The 26,202-nt window shown below is 37.5% G+C and overlaps 1 protein-coding gene across 4 annotated transcripts in view; it reads left to right on the top strand.

Annotated features, from left to right (window-relative positions):
- The first annotated feature begins 391 nt into the window (after positions 1-391).
- Positions 392-26,202, top strand: part of SSFA2 (sperm specific antigen 2) — a 36,825-nt gene continuing 11,014 nt past the window's right edge. The window contains exons 1-11 of one of the 4 annotated variants that reach the window (XM_023744385.1): positions 392-535; positions 3,699-3,748; positions 4,489-4,545; positions 7,229-7,268; positions 7,368-7,463; positions 8,513-8,721; positions 9,582-10,285; positions 16,641-16,713; positions 21,550-21,638; positions 23,026-24,237; positions 26,086-26,163. In XM_023744385.1, coding sequence (XP_023600153.1) covers positions 7,420-7,463; positions 8,513-8,721; positions 9,582-10,285; positions 16,641-16,713; positions 21,550-21,638; positions 23,026-24,237; positions 26,086-26,163 — 2,409 coding nt within the window. In that variant the 5' untranslated portion in view covers positions 392-535; positions 3,699-3,748; positions 4,489-4,545; positions 7,229-7,268; positions 7,368-7,419. Of the gene's footprint in view, positions 536-3,698; positions 3,749-4,488; positions 4,546-7,228; positions 7,269-7,364; positions 7,464-8,512; positions 8,722-9,581; positions 10,286-16,640; positions 16,714-21,549; positions 21,639-23,025; positions 24,238-26,085; positions 26,164-26,202 lie in introns of those variants that run through there. The other 3 variants (XM_023744380.1, XM_023744386.1, XM_014467430.2) reach the window with 3 other exon arrangements.

Raw genomic sequence — 26,202 nt, 5'->3', positions numbered from 1 at the left:
AGTTGGGAAGCGGGAGGAACACTGCCACACAGAAAGCACAAACCCCAGAGCAGAGGGCGGAGGGCCAACGAAGAGAGAACCTTCACGAGGCGAGAAAGCTGCCCGGGCGGCCGCCGGGGAGAGGGTCGGTGCGCCCCCGCGGGCCTGCGGGCGGGGGGGCGCGGGGGCGATGCGGGGCTGGCGGCGGGGGGGAGGTCTCGTGCGCCCCGGGCGACTGCGGTGAGCGGTGGACGCTCCTCCCGGGCTGGAGAGGCCGAGGGGAGAGGAGGCGCTCCCGACCTTTAAACGCGCGCGCTCGGCCGGGCGTCTCCAGCGTCCCCGAGCCCCCCGGCGCCGTCTCGTTTCTCTTCGGAGGGACCCGAGGACTGGTGCCCGGGCTGCACGGTGACCCCAGTAGACTTTCCTGCGTGGAAGTGCCCGGGTTCTCCCCGCCGCGGGAGCCCTCCTGCCTGGTGTCGGTGACGAGCTGTCCCTCCCCTCTGCCCGCAGGAAACGTGCCCAACGAGAAGATCGCGATATGGCTCAAGGACTGCCGGTGAGTCCCCGCCGGCCTCGCGGAGGGAGACCCGGGCAGAGGGGACGCCGTCCCTGCGGGTCCCGTGGTCGCTGTAAACTAAACCGGAAAGTGAGCCTGCGGATCGCTTCCTCCTTTAAGCGCTTAGAAATGGAAGCACTGCGACCGCCGGTGACTCGGGGACCGCGTTAGCTCTGCGGTTGTTCCGGCTCCAGCTCCCGTGCGGGGTGCTGGTTTAGCATCAGGGATCGCAAACCTAAAACAGACCATCGTGCCATGCTGTTAGGCTGGCCTTGTTTTTATTCGAAAGGATTTTCATACGATATTTCATTTTGCTTTTGTTTTGACATCTTTACATCTGGCCTCAAATCATTTCCCTTTCAAATGTGTTTTAGATGAGTTTTGAAGCTGTACTGCACTCTCTGGGCTTGAATATTTTTGTGCGTGCCCTGATTCTGTTTGGAGAGCTATGAAAACTAGCTAACTTTGGGTCTTGTAATTTACTTCTTTGGAAATGCATTTGTCAGATGGCGCTGGAATTCACGGAAGGGAAATAGAGCTTTGAAGGCATTCAGACTGCATAAATCTGTTTAATTACATGTTTTGGCAACTGGTAAAAAAATGTTTGATAAAGTACGGAGGAGATGAATCATATTGCAATTAAATCTTATGACAGTGAAATGTGCTTGTTAATTCTTTTTTCCCCAATTTATTGCTACTTGTAACATCTCCAGTGAAGAATGTTGCTTTTTAAGATGTTTGTTTCTGCACGTATTCCCCCTCCCTCCCCCCCAGACGTTTGGGGCTTTTCTTAATCTTGTGTTCAAGTACCAGAGTTTGGGAAGTCGTTTTTGGGGGAGGGAGAAGTGATTCTCATATATGTCAGTTTATAGATAAAATATTGGCCACTAGACTATTGATGTCCTACTTTGATGAATTGTCTGGAGCCTTCCTGAACACTTTATTACAGATCTCCTTAACCTTTACTGGGGGTGTCATAGACCCTTCTGAAATATGATAAAGTATGTGAAACCTTTCTCTAAAGAGACACCAAAAAAATGTTTAAGAGCAAGAGAAGAATCACATCTTTACTTTATGATGTAAAGGAATTAAGTTTGTATAAGAGATTATATCAAGTATGGGGTAGATCTCCTTGTTTATATCAAGTAGGTAGTAAATAAGTGCATCTTTTAAGAGAAATGCAATAAGCAAATGTTAGTGTTCAGCAGGGTGCATCGTGTCTGACCATTTGCGAACTTTTATTGCAAATCTCGATTAATGTAGGCAGATTCTGTAGTCTGCCACTCCTTTGCTTCTTTTTCTTCTCTGCAGTTGCACCTGTTCTGTTCAAAAGTGGCATTCACCTGTACCTGGGAGAGGTAGAACAGGTCTTTTACTGTTGGCTTTATTATCACAGATTTGACTTCTAGGATATATGCAACTGTATTTTTTTTTCTGTAACAATTTAGGTTCCTTCCCAGAGTTGAACATCTAGCTACTTTGTACATTATAAACAAATTATCTGAAGACAGCATTTTTTTCTCAATAAGTTCTCAAATAGTCATTGTTTTCTTATTTCTCTCCATACCCTGAGTAAAAAGATACTGTTTTCTTAAAGTAAATATTTAATTTGATAACCATTTATTTTACTTTATTTTATTTTTGGCTAAGTGGAAACAAATTGCTTGGATTACCACCTAAGACAGGACAGAGTTTTTGATAGAATTTGGAAGAGAGCAATTATAAGAGTGAGAGACTTGTGTTTGAAGGAGAATGCCAGTTATGTTCTGCTTATTTGCCACTTTGTGTCAGTGCACAGACCAGTGGATACATCTGCACAAGGAGTAATAGTGTTTTGTCCTAAGAAAGGAGCCATTGAAAAGAATGACCTTTTTTATGGCATAAATTAGAGTTTTATTAAAACATATGCAACTGCCCTGGCTGGTTTGGCTCTGTGGATAGAGCGTCGGCCTGCGGACTGAAGAGGCCCAGGTTCGATTCCGGCCAAGGGTACATGCCTGGGTTGTGGGCTCAATCCCCAGTAGGGGATGTGCAGGAGGCAGCCGATCAATGATTCTCTCTCATCATTGATGTTTCTATCTCTCTCTCCCTCTCCTTTCCTCTCTGAAATCAATAAAAATAAATTAAAAAAAATAAAACATATGCAACAACTTAGCTCGAAGGTTTTATTAATATCTATGGTAGTTTATGATTCTTTTACTAAAAAAAAATCACAAAAAGCACAAATTTACTAAAAAAAAAATCACTAATTTCCAAAGAGCTGCCTTTGCTATATATTTGTTTGCAGAAAATCAATGTTTATTCGGCATTTCAATAACATTTATTTGAAACTGATATTTTTATGTTGATACTACATCTGAGGGAATTTTTAACAGGTATAAATTGTTATGAAAGTAGAACTTTAAAACAGTCTGTTTCTTTAACATAGTTTTGAGAAAGAAGTGGAAAACTTTTTTGCATTGAAAAAGAGATTTCTAAGTTATCTGTGACCTACAGGAATGTGAAAGGATTTTAGTAATGGCTAGTTCTTGATTCTCAAGCCGACTTTTTAGTAATTTTCTTTTCAGAGTTAAATGAAGACTACGTGTACTTTTTAGTTTAAAAGCAGAAAATAAATCTCCAGCCTCTCCATTTATATCAATAAAGATAGTAGTTGGGATAAAGGAGGTGCCCAGTGCTCTAAAATGCTAGTGATAGGTTTAACAGATAAGGTTTAAGATAACTCTTGAGCCTTATTTCTAACTAGTCTCTGACTTTTAATTTTATCCAGATAATGATTTGCTTTCTTTTAATTCTGTTTCCTGTTTCTAGGGAGCAGACTGAGGGAAGCAGACATTTTCTTAATTCCTACTGTCATTCTCTCTTTCTGTTTCTGTAAAGAAAGTGCCAGTTCATATCATTTATAATTGCCATTCTTGCTCTTAATTGCTGGCAGATCAGACGTGTGATTAAATCATTCCTGGTAAACTGACTTGACACAGGTATTTGCTTAGTTCGTAGCCTATTACTTATGTAATCCACTTGCATTCCTTGTGTGTTTGGGAGGAGAGTTACACTGTGATTAGAAGCTTGCTTAGCTATAACCCAGTAAGCATGAGGCTTGCAGTGACAGCTCTCCAGACAGCTTTTCAAGACTAAGGTTTATATGTTTGTGTGGTTTCAGTACCCCTTTGGGAGCCTCACTGGATGAGCAGAGCAGTAGTACGCTGAAAGGTAAGAAAAAGTTGCCTTTCTAAATCTGTTCTTTTCGAGGGTCCTGCTTCATTTGTCCTGTAAGTGAAAATATATCTTGTCAATAAACTTTTCAAAGGTGGTGAGCTTAAGCAAATTACCAAACGTTTCCATAACATGAAACTCATATTTTTATTGTCAAGTATATCTTTATACTTGATGTATGTGAACATGAGGAAAACATATTGTGTGAGGTAGATCAGCCTCAGTGCAGCATTTCTTTGCTTACATTAACTGAAATGGCCACACCTGAAATTTTACCACCTTTGCAAGACAGAATTCTAAAGTTCAAAGTACGACAAGAATGTGCAGGTAGTGGCAAGACATATAAGAAACAGTTATAGTATTGGGAAAATCTAGCTTGAGCTCCTGATTTAATATGAGGGGTGTGTGAAAGGAATGATTGCTCCAAGATCTGGTTTTCCATGAAAACCTTAGGTAAGATATATTATCTATTTGAATATCTAAAAGGCATATAAGTATTAAATAGCCTGTAAGTTGGCTTCTAAGAACTTCACCTGCCTGCAATCATGGTTTCTTTATGATAAAGTTTATACTTATTGAAATTATATAATCAGAATAATTTTTGAGGGCATTCGGGTCTGAAACACTTTACTGTATCATATCTTTTGCTTGGTCAGTTTGGTTTACTAAGACAGTGATTTTACATGGGGCTCAGGAGGAACAGAACAGTAGGATGAATCTCCTAATGTTTCTTTCAGGTGCGCTGGTGAGAAATGGAGGAAGTTTTGAAGATGATTTGTCACTTGGAGCTGAAGGTACGTTTGTTTGTATTTTCACATAGTTTTTAAAATAACAAAACAAAGGAGAGCAAGTTGATTGCTTTCAGATCCTCAGAGTAAACTTAAAGGTCTTGAAAATGGCTCAGACACATTTTATAGGACCTTTTATATGTTAATAATCTAGTCAGAGCATATATGATACATACAAGAATGCCTCTGAAAACCTTTGTGAAATATCCATGTGTCTTCTTTGGACTTAAATGCTTAAATGAACTGTTTGGAGGCAATAATGGTGATATAACTGGGGAAGAATTGTCCTGCAGAAGGAAGGAAACTTAAATATGTGAGAAAACTAAATTGAAGCTTATTTTTAGTATGAGGTAGCCTTATGTCAGTCTTACAGCTGCAGTATGTCTTTCTCTTTGCATTCAAATGTCTTCTGTCTTTCCCTTTCCTCTTTTTCCAGATTTTTAGGAGATTAAAGGATAAATAACTTCATCCTTTACCAAAATTTTATTAGAAACAATTATACTGATGTCTATTGCACACTGCATTAGTATTTTAAGAGTATTGTGCCATGCTTAAATTTTCACAGATTATATAATCTTTTCCTGTGAGTTGATAAAGCTTTCCATAATGTAAAATTAAGAATTTTTTTATTATTTTACTGTTTTTTTTAAGATTATTGGTAGCTGTATAGTTGGTTTACTAATACAGTATGCTTTTTATAATAAAAGAATTAAGAATTTTATTAAATTTTTTAAAATTATAATTTGATTAATAGTGAATTTTCTCCACTGAATTTAATATCCTTGATCATCAATCTGTATGATGTAGAACCTTCTACTAAATATTGAAAAGTCTAGAATAGATTATTACCACTCAATATGCTTTCAAGGGATTTCAAGGGATAAACTCTGTGTAGGACCTTAAACTTATTGCTTTCCAATCACTACAGTTGAAAATGTTGTCAACCCATTTCAGTATTACTGTAAATAATGCTTGGTATTTGTCTTAGTAGTTTCTTTAAAATATGTAATTATTTTTTAAGATTTTATGTTTTTAGAGCAATTTTAGGTTCACAAAAATATTGAGGGGAAGGTACAGAGATTTCCCATGTATTTCTGTTTCTGTTATGTATAGTTTCCCCCATTATAAACATCCCCCACTGCAGGGGTACATTTGTTACAATTGATGAACCTACAATGAAGCATCATAATAACCCAAAGTGCATAGTTCACCTTAGGATTCACTCTTGGTCTTGTTCATTCTATGGGTTTGGACAAATGTATAATTACATATAGCTATCACTGTAATATCATATAGCATATTTTCACTGCCCTAAAAATCCTCTCTGCTCTGCCTGTTCATCCATATTAAATGATTTCATGGGAAACCAGACCCTAAAAGAGTGTCCCAGAAAAGAGTGGAGTTATGCCCTGGCGGGTGTTGCTCAGTGATTAGAGCATTGGCCATAGCTCTGAAGGGTCTCTGGTTCAATTCCCAGTCAAGGGCATGTACCTGGGTTTCAGGTTTGCTCCCTGCCCCCTGTGGGGTGCGTGTGGGAGGCAACCAGTTGATGTCTCTCTCTGTCTCTCTCCCTCCTTTCACCCCTCCCCCCTCCTTCACTTCCACTCTCTCTGAAAAGCAATGGAAAATTATCCTCAGGTGAGCCCAGCTGATGTGCCTCAGTGGTTGGGCATCGACCTATGAACCAGGAGGTCACCGTTCAATTCCTGGTCAGGGTACATGCCTGGGTTTTGCCTTGATCCCCAGTAGGGGGCGTGTAGGAGGCAGCCAATCAATGATTCTTTCTCATCATTGATGTTTCTAACTCTCCCTCTCACTTCCTCTCTGCAATCAGTAAAGATATATTTTAAAAAATATCCTCAGGTGATGATTAAAAAAAATTAAAAAAGAAAAAAAGGAAAGAGTGGAGTTATGTTGTTTTACTGAAAATTATTTCAAATTTATTTTCATTCATTCAGTAAATATTGAGTCACCATGTGTTAATGTACAAAAAAACAAGAAATTACTATGACTTTGCAGATCAGAAATGAAAAAATAAAATGGGGTATGCTGGAATAGATGTTTTAAATTAATTTCATTCTTTATGTTTGTCTAAAAAAGTTAAATGCAGTAAATTTAACTTACTCTAAACTTAACAGTAAAGACATTTATCTGTTTAGGACTTGTAAGTCTGGGATAAACTTGAAAGGCAATTTTAAAAAGAAAACTTACGTTGAAATGAGTAGAAATTTTCCAAGTATGTGCATTAAAAAGTGGTTGTAACTGGAGTTTCCAGCCTTAAAAAAATCACAGTAGAAATTGATGCATACTGTTGTCACACTTACATAAATAATGCTGAATCATGTTTTTGTTTTAAGATATTCTTTATTAACAGCTTTTAAATTTAATAATTAAAATCGCATATACCACATATGCTGTATATCTTCTTACCTCTAATTTCTAAATTGTTAAAGAAGTTTAATTAGTTATCTATATGTCTTTATTTTAAACATTCAGTAGAAGTAGTTTTAAATTGCTAACTCACACACAAAAAAACAACCTCCAAAAGCTACTGAGCTACTGGTTCTGTTTTTACTGATCTGGCATATTAGGCATTTAGCAATAATATTGTGGCTAATTTGCTAATTGCATCATAGTAGTTACTGTCCTACTAACAATTGTACTTCACATTTATTCTTTTTACCTGTAGCCAACCAACTCCATGAAACTGATGCTCAAATTGAAAACAGGTATGTAACTGTGTTTGTTTTCTTCTTTTTTAAGAATGAGGGACATTTAGGAAAATAAGATTTTATATAATCTATTTATTTTATTTTATTTTATAGCAGTAATATCTTGGCCAAAGAGAGAAGACTACAGTTTCATCAAAAAGGGAGAAGTATGAATTCCACTGGATCTGGAAAAAGTAGTGGGACAGTCTCAAGGTAACTTATTATGAAATTATGCCGCAATTACTTTGTGCTGTAGATGACCTTCTCTTGCCACTTTTTCAAACTTGGATTTGGTGTAATAGTATGAAATTGAAAGGAATCCAAAGTGTTTCGTGGTTCAGCATGACTGACAGCAGCAGCTGCTTCTTTTTTAAAAAATTAAGAGTAAATAAAGAGCAACAAATATGTTTATAGTGCTGTTGGAATTTGTTAATAAGTATTTTGAACCCTATCAACAACTTGAAAGAGGAACTGCATAGTGGAGTAACTTCTGCTTCCAAATTCTTCCTTCTGTTAGGGTCTTGAGTTACTCTGACATAGAAATCAGAACAAACCTTTCTAATTTAAAGCTTGATATTTAAGCACAGATTTTTCTTCCTACTAAACTAAAGATTATATATATATGTATATGTATATGTGTGTGTGTCTGTGTGTGTATATATATATATGATGAGAGAGACAGGATAATAAATGTTCAGTTCCCAGTGAATTAGAGTAAGAAGTTACCTTTGTGTAACCCATACTCACCTTACTCCTCCTACTTCCTGGATGGAAGTGGTTGGGAAAAGTTGAAAGTAAGCTCCTCCTTCTCTTTCCTGAGATCAGGTTGTTACCTGTGCTGCCTCTTAGAGGAGAGCCAAGGATGGGAGAGAAGCTCAAGTTCTACCGAATGTGACTTGGTACCAGAGTTCTACCAACTTCCTAGTGTGTTTTCCCTTTTCATTTTGTTTTAGCTGCTTTACTGGGAATCTCTTAAAATGACAAAAAAAATAAGGTGAGGAATCACTTAGAGAATCTCTAACTGAGTGTGTTCTTAGGGGTTAACTCTTTCCCAGTGCTGACAGCTTGAGAGAGTGGACATTTTCTAAGGGTTATCACATTTAAGACATGTTGTAGAAAGATACTGAAATAAATAATGGTTTAAAGCTGTAGAAAAGAGTTTTTTTCATAGGAAAGCAGGAATATGAATTTATTTATAATGTAATGTGGACTATAAACTTATTTTATATCTCGGTATTTCTTTTTTTTTTCCTGTTTTGTAGTGTTTCAGAATTGTTGGAACTTTATGAGGAAGATCCTGAAGAAATTCTTTATAATCTTGGATTTGGACGAGATGAACCGGATATTGCATCTAAAATTCCTCCCAGATTTTTCAGTTCATCATCGTTTGCCAGAGGAATAGATATTAAAGTATTTTTGAGTGCTCAAATGCAACGGATGGAAGTAGAAAACCCAAATTATGCTTTAACAAGTAAGGTTTTTAAATATTAGTGTATTATTTTCAAAATTAGAGCATCTATAGCAAGATGGCCTTATTTTCAAAGCCTTACTGATTTCTGGGAATAGCACTGGAGATTTAGTTATTGAGGTTAACACAATAGCTATTTTACTTATTTGGAAATTTTATTCTATTTATAGAAGTTAATTTACCTAGTACCCCCCCAAATTCTTGACTTAAGTGTTGCCTTACAGAGTGACACATGCTACCTTGTGGAGCAGAACCTTAGACTTACACCTATCTCCGGAAGGCTTTGTTCAGGAAGGAAAGAAGTAGGGGAGGGGCCTTGTTACTATTAAGTGAAGTCAATTTCAGGTGCTTTTTTTTGTAAGTCTAAAATAGCATGGCGAATTTAGTAATTTTTATTCATATTATACCTTTGTTTACTTTTCCCTGTTGGCCAAAAGTTCCAAAAGAGGATCTCTAGGTAGTCCTTGAATTAGCTTTAAGAGATCTATAAATCCACCCCTCCCTCCCCAATTATGTACACTTTATTAGGAGAACATATTGAAGAGTCTTAGTGGAGTCCAAGACCTAAAAACAGAATCACAGCTTTAGATCAATACCTAGTCCTTTCTGTGTTATGGGGTGTTATGCTTTGTGCTTCTGATTTTCAAAACTAAATTCTAGTGCTTAGAGTGAAAAATCTCCACAGCAGATGTAGAAAAGTTTTAAGTGTGCGGTAAGAGGAAAAATCTGGTTTCATGATCTTTCTGATCTAAGTGCAGTTATTGGAATTCTGAACAATAGTAATGGTTTAATATGTAGGCATATATATATGAGAGACAGACATAACTAAATAGATAAATAAATAACACTTTTTTCTTTTTTAGGTCGTTTTCGTCAAATTGAAGTGCTTACTACTGTGGCCAACGCATTTTCTTCTTTGTATTCCCAAGTCTCTGGGACTCCTCTGCAGAGAATTGGAAGTATGGCCTCAGTAACCTCTAACAGGGAGACAGACTCTCCTCCACCGTTAACCCGAAGTAACACTGCAAATCGCTTAATGAAAACACTATCAAAACTGAATTTATGTGTTGATAAAACAGAGAAAGGAGAAGGTAGTACTCCTTCCCCAGCAACTGAAAAAGGAAAGATTCTGAATGTTTCTGCGAGTGAAGACAGTGGCAGTAAAAATGATCCAAAGTCTCAAAAAATTGTAAAGAAGAAAGACTCATCTTACATGTTGGCTACAGTTAAAGAAGAAGTGTCAGTTAGTACATCAACTATTATGGAGAATGCCGACATTGATGATAGACTTTCTGATGAAGCAAACAGTAATTTTAACCAAGAAAGTGAAAGTGAACAAAGTAAAGAAACTCAAAGTCATGGTAAACTGGGTGAGGAATCTGGTATTATAGGATCTGATTTAGGTAGTGATTTCAGCATGCCCTGCCACAGCGAGCTGGACGGGTACCGTAAGTTGAAAAATGTCCACGTGTCCACAGCTGAAAAAGAGCCAAGTGCCCCCCCGCTGCAGATCCCATCCATAACAAATATAAAGGCAGAGCAGAAGGACTCCTTCGAAATGGAAGAGGTAGGTAAAACGTTACTAAGACCTGTTTCAAAGAGTAAGTTAGGAAAAAAAGTGCCAAAAATGGCTTTAAAATGAAAGGTGGCTAATGGACTTAGACTAGAAAAAAATCCTAGTTTTGTCTTTCCAGGTTTTTTGTTTTGTGTTTCTCAAACCAAGAAGTAATCACAGGAATATGTGAAGTGAAGGTCATGGTGCAGTTTATCAGCTCCTCTGGATCCTCTGTGGTCCACTGCTGATACAATACTTGAACTTGAACCCACTTTCTCTCAGGTTGAGATTTTGATGCCCTGAGAAAGTCCTGAGAGAATATTCATATTCAAGTTCATATTGCATAATAGTTAAAAACTCAGGCTATGAAATCAAACAGGTTTGAGTTCTGTCTCTGTCACCGAATTGCTGTGTGCTTTTGGGCAAGCTTTTAATGTTTCTCAGTGGAAAAGTTAAGTGTGAAGAAGACTGAGGATAGGTTTGATATGGGACTGGAAAGAACAGAAAGATAGGTACTTGAAGGGGAGGATAGGGAACCTCAGGAAGGTTTGAAAGGCCACTGAAGGGGATTTCTGCAAGTCCAGAAGAGCAGCGTTTGATTACTTCTTTCTTTCACCTAGTGATAGTCCTGCTAGTGTATATAAATTTTGAATTTTACAAGGTAAGAATAATAATTTTGATGAGGTTCATATAACACTGCTTTTGAATAGTGGGAGCTGATACGAGTTGAAGCTATATAGCTTGTGGCAGGAAACGCCTTTATCAAGCACCTACCCTACCTTGTGTCAGGCACTGTACTAGGCCCTTGAAGTACTTTTCTCTCTCAGTCTGGGGGGCAGGCAGTGGTGGTCTCATTTTACATAGGAGCACATATGTACTGCTGAAGAGTTGTGGCTATAAATTATGTGCAACTTCTCTTTTTGAAATTTATCACAGAATAGCTTTAGTTATAGGTCACAAGTTTTAGAATCATGTCATTATATTAGGGAATTGGAAAATAGGATAATTGATTTTGCCCATAAATGCCCTGTTAGGTGAGTGTATATCTCTCACTTGCGAAGGTTTTTCATTTATTGCAAAATTTGAATTGTTGCTACAGCTATTTACCTCTTTGTGGTCTTTGAATGTATCTTTTAATACTTTAATTTCAACTAAAAAGTGAAAAAAAAAAAACAGCAGCCCTTTGAAATATTTTATATTTTTTTGGTAAGCTTCTTTTCATCTTTTATATATTTTCATATTTATACACTTTAATTCTTAGTATATTTCTTACGATAATGAATTTGGGAAATGACTGCTTTAATTAAAACTCCTTTTTATTTCATTTTATTGTTCAATTTCTTTTTTGACTTTCTTGTGATCAAAACTTGTCCAAGCACTCATAATTAAAGTGTAACTTCTTGCCTTCCAGTAGGGCCCTCTCTGTGACAATCAGATATGTTTCTTGTTTTAATACAATAGCAGAGTATAAAAATTTAAACAGATCATGTTAGATTCTTGAAAATCACTTATCAGTGACTCGGATGTGATGACACTTTCTTATGCTATTTTTTAATTTCTAGAATTCCTGAATTCTAAGCTATAGTTTTAAAAAAGTTATTGATACCATACACATACAAGGTCTTTAAAATGTTTATAAAGTGCTAGCTAGATGTGCTTTGGCTGCAAGTTAACATTTAACGGATAGACTGGGCTTTTGTTTGCTCCCTCTGCTGGCAAAAAACACTGAATGAAAAGAAAGTAACGTGACATTGAACTTTTTTTTGAAGTACAAGTTTATCGGCGTTAGTGTTAAAGAATAGTGGAGTATTTTTTGTTTCTTTAAAAAAGGAAAGGATATATGGTCAATCATAGCTACATTGTTAATATGGGGAATTTAAAAAATGATGAATCCTTCTTCAGATATATATGAAATGTGGATAAAAAGCTCCTAGAAATGTTTTAATCTCTTTGGGAACTTTAAAGAGAGTTTGTAGAACAATGGATAAAGAAGGGAAATAATGTGTTTCTTTAATTTCCTCCCCTCCCAAGTATGATTTGAATCATACTGACAAATAGAGAACAGTCTTATTGAGGCAAACTTTTAGATCCCATTCAAAGTGTTACTATTTTTCTTTTGGATTCCTTTCCCTTGAGGTTTGATTCATATTGGGAAATTTCTTCCTGTAAAAACAGGGAATAAATATAAGTCAGAGCCAGTTTCCAAACAGTAACTGATGGCCAGCTGCTTCTGAGCTAGGTAGGGGAAAATGTTGCAGACGCGGCTCTGTGCGTGAAGCTGCCTGATCCCTTTGAGGCAGAAGGTAAGATCTGACAGTCATCAGGAGCAAAGAGAGGAAATATTTAATTGTCAATAATTAAGTAGATGACAAGAATGACCCTAGCCTTGGAGAATGAAAGTGACTGTTTCTTATGTTAAAAAAGGAAGGAAAAAAAGCCAGACTATTTTAAATTAAAAGTCAGCCTACCTTACAAAAAATGTCTATTTAACATGTTTCATTGTGTTTAAAAGTTGTAAAATCTACTCTTGAGTTTTGTAATTCTTAATGACTTGCCTGGATAATTCTGTGGTTTTGAAATGGTTTATTTTGAATAAATACATCATGGTAACTCTCTACAACCATAGGTTGCTAGTATCAATGATTCTTAGTAAAACCAAAATGATTCTACTCATTAAGCAATTGTTCTTCTTGTAGGTGTAAGAATTTTGCTGAGTAAGTTGGCAAAAGGATCCTGACTTTAATAGTAAAACTTTGTCATACATGTGAGAGGAAGGAGGACTTTTATCTGTACATTTCTGTAAATAGATTGTTCTGTGTCTTCTCACTCTATAAATGAATTTACATTCAAATACAGATATTAGTGGAAGTATATATACATAATTTTTAAGCTACCAGAGTTTTACTACGTGTTTCTAATCCTGTCTTTACACTGATTGGTGATTTAACTAATGTACCTCATTTCATTGGGTCCTCGATTAACATAGTTTTATTTAACATCGTTTTGCTATAACGTTGATGAGGGGCCACGGGAACCTAACTTGTTCATATCACCTAGCCTGTGGTACATTGGGTTTTGTTATACACTGTTTTGCTTGAAGTAGCAAAACCTATCCACAATGTTAAGTGATTCTGGCCTTTTATTATGTTTATTGGCCTCAGTTAATCCCAAATCAGTCAGATACACAGTTAAGTTGTCCCTTTGACCTTTCAGATTGAACTGTATGTGTTTTGAAGGCATGTATTGTGTCTGCAAGAGAATATGAGCTCTGATACATGACCTAATGAACCAATGTCTGTTACCTCATAGCCCAGTTAACCACTGTTTTGTTATGTGGTTTATCTAAAAGAACAAGTTAGCTTTTTATTTTTTTTTTAAAGTATTTACCTAACAGTAAAAGTAAACCATATATATATGTATGTGTGTTTTTAAAACTTGAAAGTTTTTTTTTAAGGTAAAAATTTGCAACTAATTATAGAATCATAGGTTAGTAGAGAATGAGTTAGTTCTGTGAATCATTTTCCCTTTACAGGTGAGGAAGTGTTTTCCCCTCCCTAACATTTAATATTGTTTGATAGCAGTGGTTCTCCATCATCTTTCTGAGGGTAGTTATGTTCCCTTTGATATCAGCACCTCACTGAAGGGAGGGGCAAGGGGGTGTCAGAATAGGAAATTTCTGGAGGGTGGAAGAGAGAGAGAGATCTAGTCTAAATCTTTCCCACTTTACTGTTTCAAAATACTTATAATCACATTTGATCATCCTAAGGACCTGTGAGGTAGGAGTTTCAGTGTTTATTTTTCAGTTAAGAAAACTGAGGTGATTATCACAGACACTGGACAAGAACTCATGTCATTGGATGCACAGCCCCATACTACTTGTTTGGAAAAATAATGTTTTCCTTTGATTTCTTAAAAAGATATCATTAAAAATTAGGTAGAATTGTAATTTCTAAAGCTCCAGGTTTCATTTTTCTTTTTTAAAAAACTGCCATACAGGTCTTTTTAAACCTTAGAGGAAGGGTTATTTGAGATAGAACATTCCACATATTGCTGCTCTATAAAACATAATGCAATAGTATCGTACCTAAGAGATATATGTGATAGATATTAAAAAAAAAATCTGCCACAGTAGCAGGACATTGATTCAAAAGGTATGGTCTTTGTTTTATTAAACGTTTTTAAAATGAAGTAATGAGTAACTTCATTTTATGTATGGGTTACTTTTAAAGCTGTTTTATAATCTCAAAACACTGAGACCAAGTTATTTTGTCATTTTGATTTAGGGGGGCCTTGGGCTTTTTTGTAATTTTTATCATGAAAAGTTTCAAGCTTACCCAAAGATTAGAGAAAATAGTGTAATGAACACCCACTATCGGTCACTCAGTTCAGTTATCATTATTGAGCTGTAGTTAATTTAACGAAAGGCAACCTGTAGCAAATGACCAGAATTCTACCTGGAATTGAAACCATTGACTAGGAAAAATCATGCCACATAAATCTAAATTCTGTGTGTCATAGTTTTCTGTGGTGCAAACCATCTGGAATATGACTGCTTTCCTTTGCATACCTTTGACTAGTAATGAAACATAATAAGCTATGAAATTCAGCCATTATCACTAGTGTGTCTGTTTCTGCCTTCAACAAAGAGATTGATGATTTTGCTAAATTGGCAAAAGGATCCTGACTTTAATAGTTTCATTAGTAAAATACGACCTTCAGAACTTTTTTCCTGTAAGGGCCTTTTTCTTCCAATCAGTTTACAGGGTTTGTGGTGAAGGGAGAGAGGGAGTTAGATAATTGATTGACCAATTTTTGCCAGGAGAAGCTTCTTGAAGAATAATATGCTGAGGATACATATTCATTAAAGTGATATTGTTTTGTGACTAATTTTGTAAATCTAAGGGACATAATATTCTATATTAGAAATGAGCTTATAATTTTATTGAGAGCTTATAATTTGTCTCATTTTAGTGTGCATAAATTGAGATTCCTAGAATATAATTAAAGAGACATTTGCATTTCTTTTATAGTTTCTGGTCTATTTGATATAAAACTCTTTGAAGTAGGGTAGGCTTAAATAGAGACTAATAATAGACCCTTTGTTGATTATAAAAGGAAAATGCATTTTATTTCCTTGCACACAAAACAATGGTTTTCCTGTTGAACTTATGTCTGCTGCTTTGAAGAATATTTTATAATGTTTCAATAACAAAGAATAGTAGAAACTGGTTTATATGTGATTTATAGGTGATGGTTTTAAATGGCCAGTGTGCTTTCAGTTTTCAAAAGCGTCGTAAACTTGGATTCATGGAACTATTTAGAACAAAGATAAAACAAATCAGACCAATTTTTAAATTAGTAATAGCATCTTTAACCTTTTGGCTTTTTTTTTCATGTTGATCATTCCACTCTGATTCAAATGGAATATTTCTTTTTCTTGAATGGATTCATAGCTTGAAACTACCAGTGTTCTACCTAAAACCTGTTTGCTCTCTGATTTTTTCGAGATTGAAATCCCACGTGTTTGGCTAGTTTGCCCACATTGTTTGGATGTTATTTATTATTTTAAGCACTAATCATTACAGGGTGTAAAGTGTTGGGAATTAGTATTCCCCCCACCAATGGGCCCAATGTTCAATCTTAGTATAGAGTTAGTTATGTTAGAATAGTGGGTGTGGCAAATAAGGAATCTGAAAATTCTTAAATTCTGTAGTTGTGCAGGTGGGGGGAAAAGACAGTGTAAGAGACAACTTTTGTGGGTTCGATACCTTCTTTGGACAGTTTTCAGGGAAGATTTATGGTTAAGCATCTTTCAGCATTTTAGTTCTGTTATGAAACCTGCTTTTCCACTTACTACTCCCAAGTTATGTTTTAAAAGATCAATTATGTCTGGACAAAGAAGTCTTACACACGAGCAGACTTGATGCCTGAAATTTGTGGGATTTTATATAATTTTGCAATGGGAGCATAATGTACCGTTTTTCAAAGACGCAGGATCTGTACCTGCCTCAGTGGTGTCAGCCATGCCATGGTCTGCTGCAGGGAATCTGTTAGCATTTCTCCTGGCACTGAGCAGTTTGAAGTTTAACATTGAGAGAACTTTTTATTATGGATCTATTTTTCATATGATAGCAACTTTTTTAAAATGAGGTCGTTTATACATGTAGTCATTTTTCTTTGCTAGTTAAAAACTTCCACTCCTATTGTTAACTTGAAAGTAATTTTGAGATAAGATATCGTGCACTTTTTAAATATGTGAACCTTTGGTACCCTTTTAGTTAGGTTGATTTGTTGAATAAATGATTGTTAGGAGGTGTTCTTTGACATAGATTCTTTTAAGTTTTAATTACTTAAAACTCTTCTTTAGGTTCAAAGTACGGAGGGAGAAGTGCCTCATGTTCCAGCCACTTACCAGTTAGGGCTTAATAAGTCGAAAAGAGGTGAGTAGACCAATGTCCACATGACCGAAGTGTTGTCTGTTGGTTTGGAAAAGGGGTTTTGTCTACCAGTATTTGTAGAAGATAATAGTGTAAAACAATAATTAAGAACACAGATATGCATGCTTCATTATGGTTTGGTTATAGGATTTTTTGTATTCTTCTTGAAGACTTGTGTGCTCATAAAGTAATTTTAGTTTGCTTATTCTGCAATGACCTCGTTACACAATTCTGTGCATTTTACATATTTTTCAGTTCTGCATAGGGCTAGGTGGGAAGTGATAGAGCAGCAGATTCAAGCCTACGTTTTTATGTGGTTATGATTGAAATATACATCTGTATTATCCCCTCTGGGTTTTCATTATTTAAATGTGGCTCCTATGTCTAATACATGAATATGCCTCTGGCAAGAAAAAAACACAAAAAACCCATCAATGTCTCGGCAATAGTTAAAGCTAGTTAAATTAAATTCAAACTATGGATCAAAGGTGAGTGCCTGTAGATGTCATTCTTCTCTTGAATTATTAATTATTGACCAAAGGACCTTTGAATCCATTTCTTTCACTTTTCATTTACAACACAAAAAGCGTGTCTGATCTTCTTTAAAGTCACAAAGCTTTTGCGATTTAGAGAAAAAGAGAGAGGAAGTAAGGAAGTTAAAATGACCACTGAAGGTAGGACTGTTTATTTTTAAAACTTTACCCATGCCGAACCACCCTGCTTTTTTTAAGCAAAGATTCATATGTATGTTCCTAGAATAGGAAATTACATGTTTGTTTTCTGATCTCTGAAATGACTTTGTAAGAGATAATTTGCATAGAATTTTTCTTTTATTGCAATATGGTACTAAGAAACAAGAGCTCCACTTACTAGGTTACTATAGTTCTCGTTAGACATAGAATGGATTTTACTATTTAATTTTCTTCCTCATGTAAATCCATAATGCGTGTACTTCTGAACTGTTGAGAAGAGTTCATAGGAATCTTTGTTTTAGATAGGTAGACAAGGGGTACATTGTGTCAAAAGGGGTAATGGTGTCTTTGACCTTGGAGCTTTTTTTCATGTTGGTCATTTCACTCTCATGCCTGTGAGATATTTCTTATTCTTGAATGGCTTCATAAGTAAAACTTAGAGGATTCTACCTAAAACCTGCTTGCTATTTGGTCTCTGATTTGTTCAAGATTGAAATCCCTTATGTTTGGCTGGTTTGCCCACATTACTAGGATGTGGGCAAATTTTATATATTTAAATAAAAACATTATAATTACTTTAAGATCTTCCAAGAGTAAGCTTCCTGTGGTAGGAAAGATGGAATGTGGTTTGTATTCACATCCGGGTTTCTTCCTCTTACTGACATAGGGTCTCTTATTTCTGGTGGCATAAGTAAGAATGTTAACATTTTTATGAGTCACATATTTATAAATTAACTAGAGGCCCGGTGTCCGAAATTCATGCATGGGGGGTAGGTCCCTCAGCCCAGCCTGCCCCCTCTCACAGTCTGGGAGCCCTCAGGGGATGTCCCACTGACGGCCGCAGTCTGGCCTCCCTCTGTGGGAGGCAACCGGGCTGATCAGGGGAAGGCACCACCTCCATCACCCCGCTACTGCTGCCACTGCTGGCCGCCGCAGCCGCCAAGGTGTTTTCATCAACACAGACTCCAGTCCTTTCACCATGAAAAAATGACAACTTTCTTTAGGCATTTTCAAGATTTCTCTTTCATAGGATATGACATTTCTTTCTTTTTTTTTCATCCTCACATGAGGATATTATCCCATTGATTTTTAGAGAGCCTGGAAGAGAGAGGGAAAGACAGAGAGAAACATCAATGTGAGAGGCACACTTTAGTTGATTGCCTCCTGCATGAGCCCTGACCTGGGCCCCGGCCAGGGAGGAGCCTGCAACCTAAATACATGCCCGTAATCAGAATCAAACCCAGCCCTCCTGTGTGTTGTTCTCTCCGGCTCCAGGGCCAGGCGCAGGCTGCCCTGTCTGTTGTTCTCTCAGGCTTTGGGCTGCGCCAGGCCCCTTCTTCCTGAGCTGGCCATGACCATTACGGCTTCCCAGCCTAATTTACATATTACACACACACCCTCCCCTCTCTCTCTCTCTCTCTCTCTCTCTCTCTCTCTCTCTATATATATATATATATATATATATATATATATATATGTATGTATGTATAGTAAAATGGTTTTGTGTGTGCATGAAAGAGGGAGAGAGAACAATATAGTGTTTTAGTCATTTTTGAAGATAGCCTATCAAATTTTGATAACGCAAACATGTGAGTATCTTAGATTAATCATAATTGCAGAATTAGAATCACTGGTAATGTATTTATTTTGCAACTTTAGTAAAAATGCATATAATGTCTGTATAAAAATATTTCACGCTTTTGCTAATAGGACTTTTGAGATTACAATGATCTTAAACTCGAATCCAGTCTTGGGATTTACATACTGAAGCCCAGAGAGGCTTAGTGACTCAACTCATGTCACAAGCCAACATTCCATAATTATTCTGAGAGCAGTGCAAAATCTTCCTTAGTACAGAGGAGAAACAATATTTTCTTAAGTCTAGCAGAGTAGGCAGGTGTTCTGTTTTGTTTCTGTATGATACTAGTCAAATACAATGTCCAGATGTTTTGTTCTCACTTTAGTTTGTTCTAACTTCCCAGTTTTTAAATTAGAAATGTCTTATGTCTTCAGTGAGGACAGAGGTCTCTTTCTTTAAAGTTCCACCTTTTTCTTTGGAGACCAGTGCATTTTCTGAAACAGAAATGTCTGACTCAGGGACCTAGATTGTGACTTCTAGGTTACAGAGTAGTTTTACCTGCATTGCACTGAGTTTCTAAAGCAGGGGTCCTCAAACTTTTTAAACAGGGGGCCAGTTCACTGTCCCTCAGACCGTTGGAGGGCCGGACTATAGTTTAAAAAAAAACTAGTCGGCTGCTAAGCAACAGGCAGCGGCGGCAAAAACACGCGGCGGGCCGGATAAATGTTTTCGGTGGGCCGCATGTGGCCCGCGGGCCGTAGTTTGAGGACCCCTGTCCTAAAGTGAGCCTGTAAAACAGATAGGATTGTTACTCTGTCTTGCAGAGGAGAGACCTTATTGCTTTCAGAAATAAGCAGGAGCTTGAACCCGGCCTCTTTGTTCTCCCCTCTGCCCGACACCTGCTCTGAGGGCTGAGCAGTCTGCACTCTCCTAACCTGTGTGGACTCAGGCTGACCACCGAGCGGTCAGCTCCGCACAGACTGCCCCGCTGCAGATAAAAGGATCTCGGCAGAGAGGCCCCGAGTGTGGCTGGGCATCAGGCTTCCCTGCACTCACTGGCAGCTTTTTCACTTCATCGAAACCTGGCAGCTTTTGACATTACAGTGATCTTAATCTCAAATCCCAACCAGATAGGCAATTTCACTTCTAAATCCTTTAGGTGATGGCTTAATTCTATTGTTGCTTTAAGAAGATAGTTATCATTGATTCATTCAGCATTTTTTTTTTAATTGTTAGCTTCTGCTAGATACTGGGATACAAAGAAGAATAAATAAGGTTCCTGCCCTCAGAATGCTCACATTGCAGTTTTTTTTTTAAAAAAAGGACATACAGACACATAATTTAGGTGATAACTGCTGTAATATAAGATGTTAATTGTCTTCTCAATTAATATAATGCATAATGACTATGGTAATTAACAGCTTATTCCAGTTCAGTTTCACAATTATTCCAGTTTATTGAGAATTTTCAAGGATATTAGTCAGTTTCTTATATTACATTATGCAGTATTATTAACTTCCAAATGATATTACAGAATTATTCTAAATTATTAATGAGAAAAAAATTACTCCATTCCATGATACTCTAGGTGAAACTGAGGCTACACTGGGAAATTTTTCAAAGTCAGGCAAACTTTAATTGATTTTGGATTTGATTCAAACATATTGTAGAGTTTTTTATTTCTAGATTCAAATCTGAAATGAATGTGGATTTGGCAAGCACACTTTACTTAGCCTGTTTTTGAAGTTCTGAAGAACTTGACTATCTCATGAAGCGTCTCCCTTAGTAGATGTAATAGTGATAAAGTCTCTCCCACTGTGGTATCTGTAGTGTGGATGGGCACGTGATTCTGTTTATTGTACTTAGTTGGCCTTTTTACATAGTTAATTTTTTTTTTTTTTAGGTTATATTAACTGGGAATTAGAGGTTTGGGACCAAAAACTAAACAGGGTTTTTATAAGATTAACAATATTATGTACTAGTTGAACCTATTTGACTGAGTTTCATGCAATTGTTACAAAAAAAAATTATTTCATAACTTGCAAATGTTTGCATCACTTAAAACACCAGGGACATTTAGGTACCTGCAAACAAGTTATTTAACTTATTGGCTTTAATTGTATTTTTATTTTCTTATTAGGAAGGTAATAAACATTTTTGTACACTACATTTACATTTCTAATTTTACCAACTATACATTTCACCTTTATATTTTTACATAATAGAAATGGTTTATTTGGGGACTTTTATTTTCACTAGAGCCAATTTTTTAATTCAAGCAATTGTCCTCCAAGGATAAGACATTAATTGGACCTACGAAAGTACATTATAATAGAGCTTAATTAGCAACTGAACATTGAGAATTTCTGATCTGATTCAGTTTTTGTTTGAATTTGACTTAACTCCTGTGCTTTGAAGGCACAATTTTTAATAAGTGATGCATATTTTTCTAAGACAGAATCAATGTTTGCATATCCTACGTCTGTTAGTATTTCACATATATGTTATAACATTGCTAAATATGACTTCAATGAGAACAGTTTTGTATAACTACACTTTTTTTGGTAGATCACCTGTTACGTACTGCCAGTCAGCATTCTGATAGCAGTGGATTTGCTGAAGACTCAACAGACGGTGTCTCCCTTAATCATCTTCAGGTAAAATTTTCTATGTAGTAGGCACTATGATTAACTTCATATTTAGGTGATTTTTAAGTAGCTATGTATTTCAAGATTCAATCTGTGATATCTTTATTTTTCAAATGACAATAAGAATAAAACATTTTCTGGGATGCAGATGTAATCTAAGTGTTTGGCTACAGCTTTTAGGTTTCACTAATTCTTCATCTCTCTCTGACAAATATTTAACAACAGCAAAAAAAAAAAAAAAACAAAAAAAAAATCTTTCTTTTTGGACCACCATTAAATAGGCTATTTTAATCATTATCCTAGTTTGTTATTTTTCTTATTTTTTACCATCATTGTGTTTTAGTATTTTCCAATAAGCATTTATTTAATAACCAACATTAAGTGTGGATCCATAGCTTGCTGATTATTATGTGACTTTTATGTGAGAGTATGTTAGATAACCCAAGAGTTAAACACATCTTTATTCTCAAGGAACATACAGTCTATGTGTGCAGTACACAGAATTTATGTGAAAAGTGTTTAAAACACCTATACACAAATTTTAAAGTTAGATTAATAGTAAAAGAGAACCCCCAAAAGAGCCTTTAGAAACAGCATTGGGGTAGAAATATAAGAGAAGTGTCTGTGGTAACTCCGAAAGAATAATTCAGTGGGCAGAAAAATTGGGAGATGGAGGAGAAACTTTTCAAAGGAAAGCTATGGCCATCAGAGTGCAAAGGTGAGAATTTGGTTGTTTGGAAATTGAGTAGTTGAGTGAGCAATTCTGATGCAGTAAATGAGGCAAAAGTGCAATTGGAGAGTAAATCGATGATAAGGAAGAGAAGATATGAATGTTAACTGTCCTTTTAAGTTACGATGATAGCTTAAGGGTGGTAGATCTTTTTGTCTTTTTCATATGGCAGTGGCTTAGGGAAGTTTTTAGGGAAGGGCTCTGTGAGAAGAGAGTTGGATGCAGAAAAATATGGGATGAAACTTTGGGGAAGTACCCTCATCCCGGAGAGGATGTGATCAGAAGGACAGGTTGGAGGGTTTAGTTTTGAAAAAAGAGACACAGTTTCCTTTCAAAACGGAGAGGAGGGAGTGATGGCAAGAGGTATGGGAAGTCTGTAGGTATTGGGGAAGAAAGTTAAGCAATTTTTGTCCATTTTCTCAGAGGCAGTGTCATGTGCTGGAAGAAAATGAGATGGGTGTTGAAAAAGGAATTTAAGGGTGTTGTAAAGGTCTGGAATAATCTTGGTGAGAAATTGGAGGGATTGCTGACTAGGGTGGTATAAGCAGTTTTGAACAGCACCCGGGTCACAGCAGAGGTGGACCATATAGACGCATCATATCTCTGGCATTTCGGGAATGATACTTATTTGAATTTTTCATCCTTCCACCTGTTTTCCTCTCACAGGTTCACGAATCGTTGCAAGCCATGGGGAGTAGTGCTGATAGTTGTGACAGTGAGACAACAGTCACTTCATTTGGTGAAAACCTTGCCACGCCAACAGCACGCGACCAGCCTTATTTTAATGAGCCTGAGGAGGAGTCTCTCATGCCTCTTCCCAAGGGAAGCGGGAAGACAGCAGCAGTTGCTGACAAAAGGTCAGATAGCCAGGATTCCCCCCAGTGCGAGACAGTTGAGAATACAGGAAATAAGGAGTCCACCTGTAGCGCGGGGGATCACCTTACTGAAGTTACTGAAACGAAAGAGGATTCGTCTCCAGCACAGCCAGAGGAACTGCTGAGGGAGGAAAGTGCTGAAAGTGACGTGGATAAAAGCATTGAATGTGAATTTGTGCAGTATACCACACACCATATCCTTAAATCATTGGCTTCTATTGAAGCTAAAGGCAGTGAGAAGGGCTCTGAAACGAAAACTGGGCTTCCCTCTTCTGTGGACAGAGTTAATACAGCTTTGCAAAGAGCTCAAATGAAGATATGTGGTCTGTCTAATCAAAGAGCAGGGCGTAGCTTGATAAAATCAAAAGACCTGTTAAAACAGAGGTACTTACTTGCCAAAGCTGGCTACCCTCTTAGAAGGTCTCAGTCTTTACCAACCACCTTACTGAGCCCTGTCAGGGTTGTGTCCTCTGTCAATGTTCGATTGTCCCCAGGAAAAGAGACCAGATGCAGTCCACCCTCCTTCACCTATAAGTACACACCTGAAGAGGAACAGAAATTAGAAAACGAGGCGGTTGAGCATGATGGTCAGTCTGTAGTCAAATCCACTATTTTCATCTCTTCGTCCTCTGGGAAGAAAGATTCAGAAACCTCTCCGAGGGAGGCGAGCCAGTCGGAGGAGTGTCATCATCAAAGGACTCCCACCTGTTCCCTCTATGCTCCAGCACCTATATCTCAGTCCACCTGCTCCCTTCACTCCCTTCACTCCGAGTGGCAGGATCGGCCCCTCTGTGAGCACATGAGGACTCTGAGCACTCGCAGTGTCCCCAACATATCCGGCGCCACCTGCAGTGCCTTCACGCCCTCTCTCGGGTGTTCTTACTCACATAGACACGCTGCCTACCCTTACCGATCAGGCTCTGTGAACCCTCCTTCTGCCATCGAAATGCAGTTGCGAAGAGTATTGCATGATATTAGAAACTCACTGCAGAATCTTTCACAGGTATGAGAAAAAGTGTATCTTAACTTATTTATTTTATTGATCTGAGCACCTCTTAATTCACTGAGAGGCTAAGAGGCATTAGGCATGAACCTCCTCATCTTCATTGTCTTCCATGCCTATACTTATCTATACCTGCTCTCCTCCTATACTCCTTCTTCCTGTCTCAGAAACAGCTCTAACGCTGACCAAGGTTAATTTTCTGCTCATAATCTCCCTTCTAAAGAGATTTTGTCCATTAGTGTCCTTCCTTCTTTAGCCTCTGCTCCATTGTTTTTGTCTTAGGTTGTCCCTGTTATTTAAAAAATCTTCCCTCTCAAGTACTCTCTCTCCTTCTCTCTGCCAGTGGACAGTGTTCACCACCTCTTCTTTCTCAGTGTGCGTGCCCTTGGCCTGAGTGTCGCCGTGTGCTCTGGTTCTGCTCGTAGCTCTCTGACTAAGCTTTCCCCTTCACCCACTGACTCCTGAGGCTGGTCTCCTGGCGCAGCGTTAGTCTGCTTCCACTGGGTTCAAAGACCGAAACTACCCCAGAAAAGGAAAAAAAATCAGGTAAACTGTGAATTTGAATTAAAATGGTCTTATGTGTCTTGTCACTTAAAGAACTGTTAGTGGGCTGGAAATAATTCCCCCTAAAAAGCTCTGAAAATAAGTAAATTGTCCTCAGGTTTGCCTTTCATATTTCACATTTCCTTTCTGTATCTCTTTCTGAACTATTTACATTCAGACAGTTAAGGAAATGAAGAAAGCGACTGTAATGCAAGGATCAGTGTGTTCAGCAAGGCGTCAAGTGGCCTAGGATGTGCATAGTAGATCTCTACCATGGTGACTGTAGACAGGAAGCCACTTTGAAAGTAAAAACTGAAGTTGTGACTTTTCAAGTTATGTAGTAATGTACTGCCTCCAGTGATTTTCAGTCTAACCAGAATGTGGGTGTTTGTCTTCCTGTGTACAAAATGTAGTTCTGTCCGTGAGTGAGACATTTAACCTTTCAACTGTAATTGCGTGAAACTGGGGATTCCCAGGGTCCTGTCTCCCTGCGACTTTCTTTCTAGGCCAGCTTGTTCTACCCTCAATGTCGTCTTCTCCTCTCAGATGTCCCTTCAGTAACTCAATTAATTTCCACTCCCACCTCAGGAGACAGATGCTCTTCATGACCTGGACTCTGCCTGTATCTCCAGACTTATTCCTTATGTGTGAGCTCCAACTGTTAGTGGACTGCATGCAGGCCCCTAAATAGTTGTGTCAGGTGTCAGCACCGTTGAGGTTGTGTACTCCCCTAATCTGGATTTTTGTATGTTTCTAACATAACACTCCCCTCCACCCCAGTAGTATAATTTTTTTAAGTTCTCTTTTCTTTCTTTCTTACACTGTGAGAACGAACACTAAAAGGCTGGGACTGCCTTTTATCTTTTTTCTTCGCTGCCTAAAATAGTGACGTATAGCAGATGCTCAGACGTCTAAGAATGAGTGATGATGGATTGCTACTCTCTCCATTCAAATCAATAGTTCTGTTATTTCAGAATGACACTTGCTATTGCTTCTATGAGTTTTGTTTTTCTACTTTCTTAAGGCAAGAGGGAAGTCCTGTAAGACATAGATGAACTATTTGTGTTCCTTTGCTTCAGCCTCGTTCCAAATAGACTGACTTATCCCTGGGACAGATGGGAGGAGTAGGTAGAATGAGGGACTGATTGATTTGGCTCTTGCTCACAATACGAAGTTTTGTTTTTATTATTTTTGCCTCAAAGAGAAAGACATGAAGGCCTCACACTCATACTTTTAATACTTCAAATAAATTGGGAATAGTCACTCTGACATTGATTTGTAACCATCCTTTCACTTTTTTTGAAGTACCCTATGATGAGAGGACCTGACCTTGCTGCTGCTCCATACAGTCCTCAGAAATCATCTGTGCTACCTCTTTATGAAGTAAGTTCTTACTGAAATCACTGTGTACAAAATGACTTC

This window comes from Myotis lucifugus, unplaced genomic scaffold (genome assembly GCF_000147115.1).
Source record: "Myotis lucifugus unplaced genomic scaffold, Myoluc2.0 scaffold_5, whole genome shotgun sequence".
NCBI classification, from domain to species: domain Eukaryota; kingdom Metazoa; phylum Chordata; class Mammalia; order Chiroptera; family Vespertilionidae; genus Myotis; species Myotis lucifugus.
Note: the sequence above shows the minus strand (reverse complement) of the source record. Positions and strands in the feature narration are given on the sequence as shown.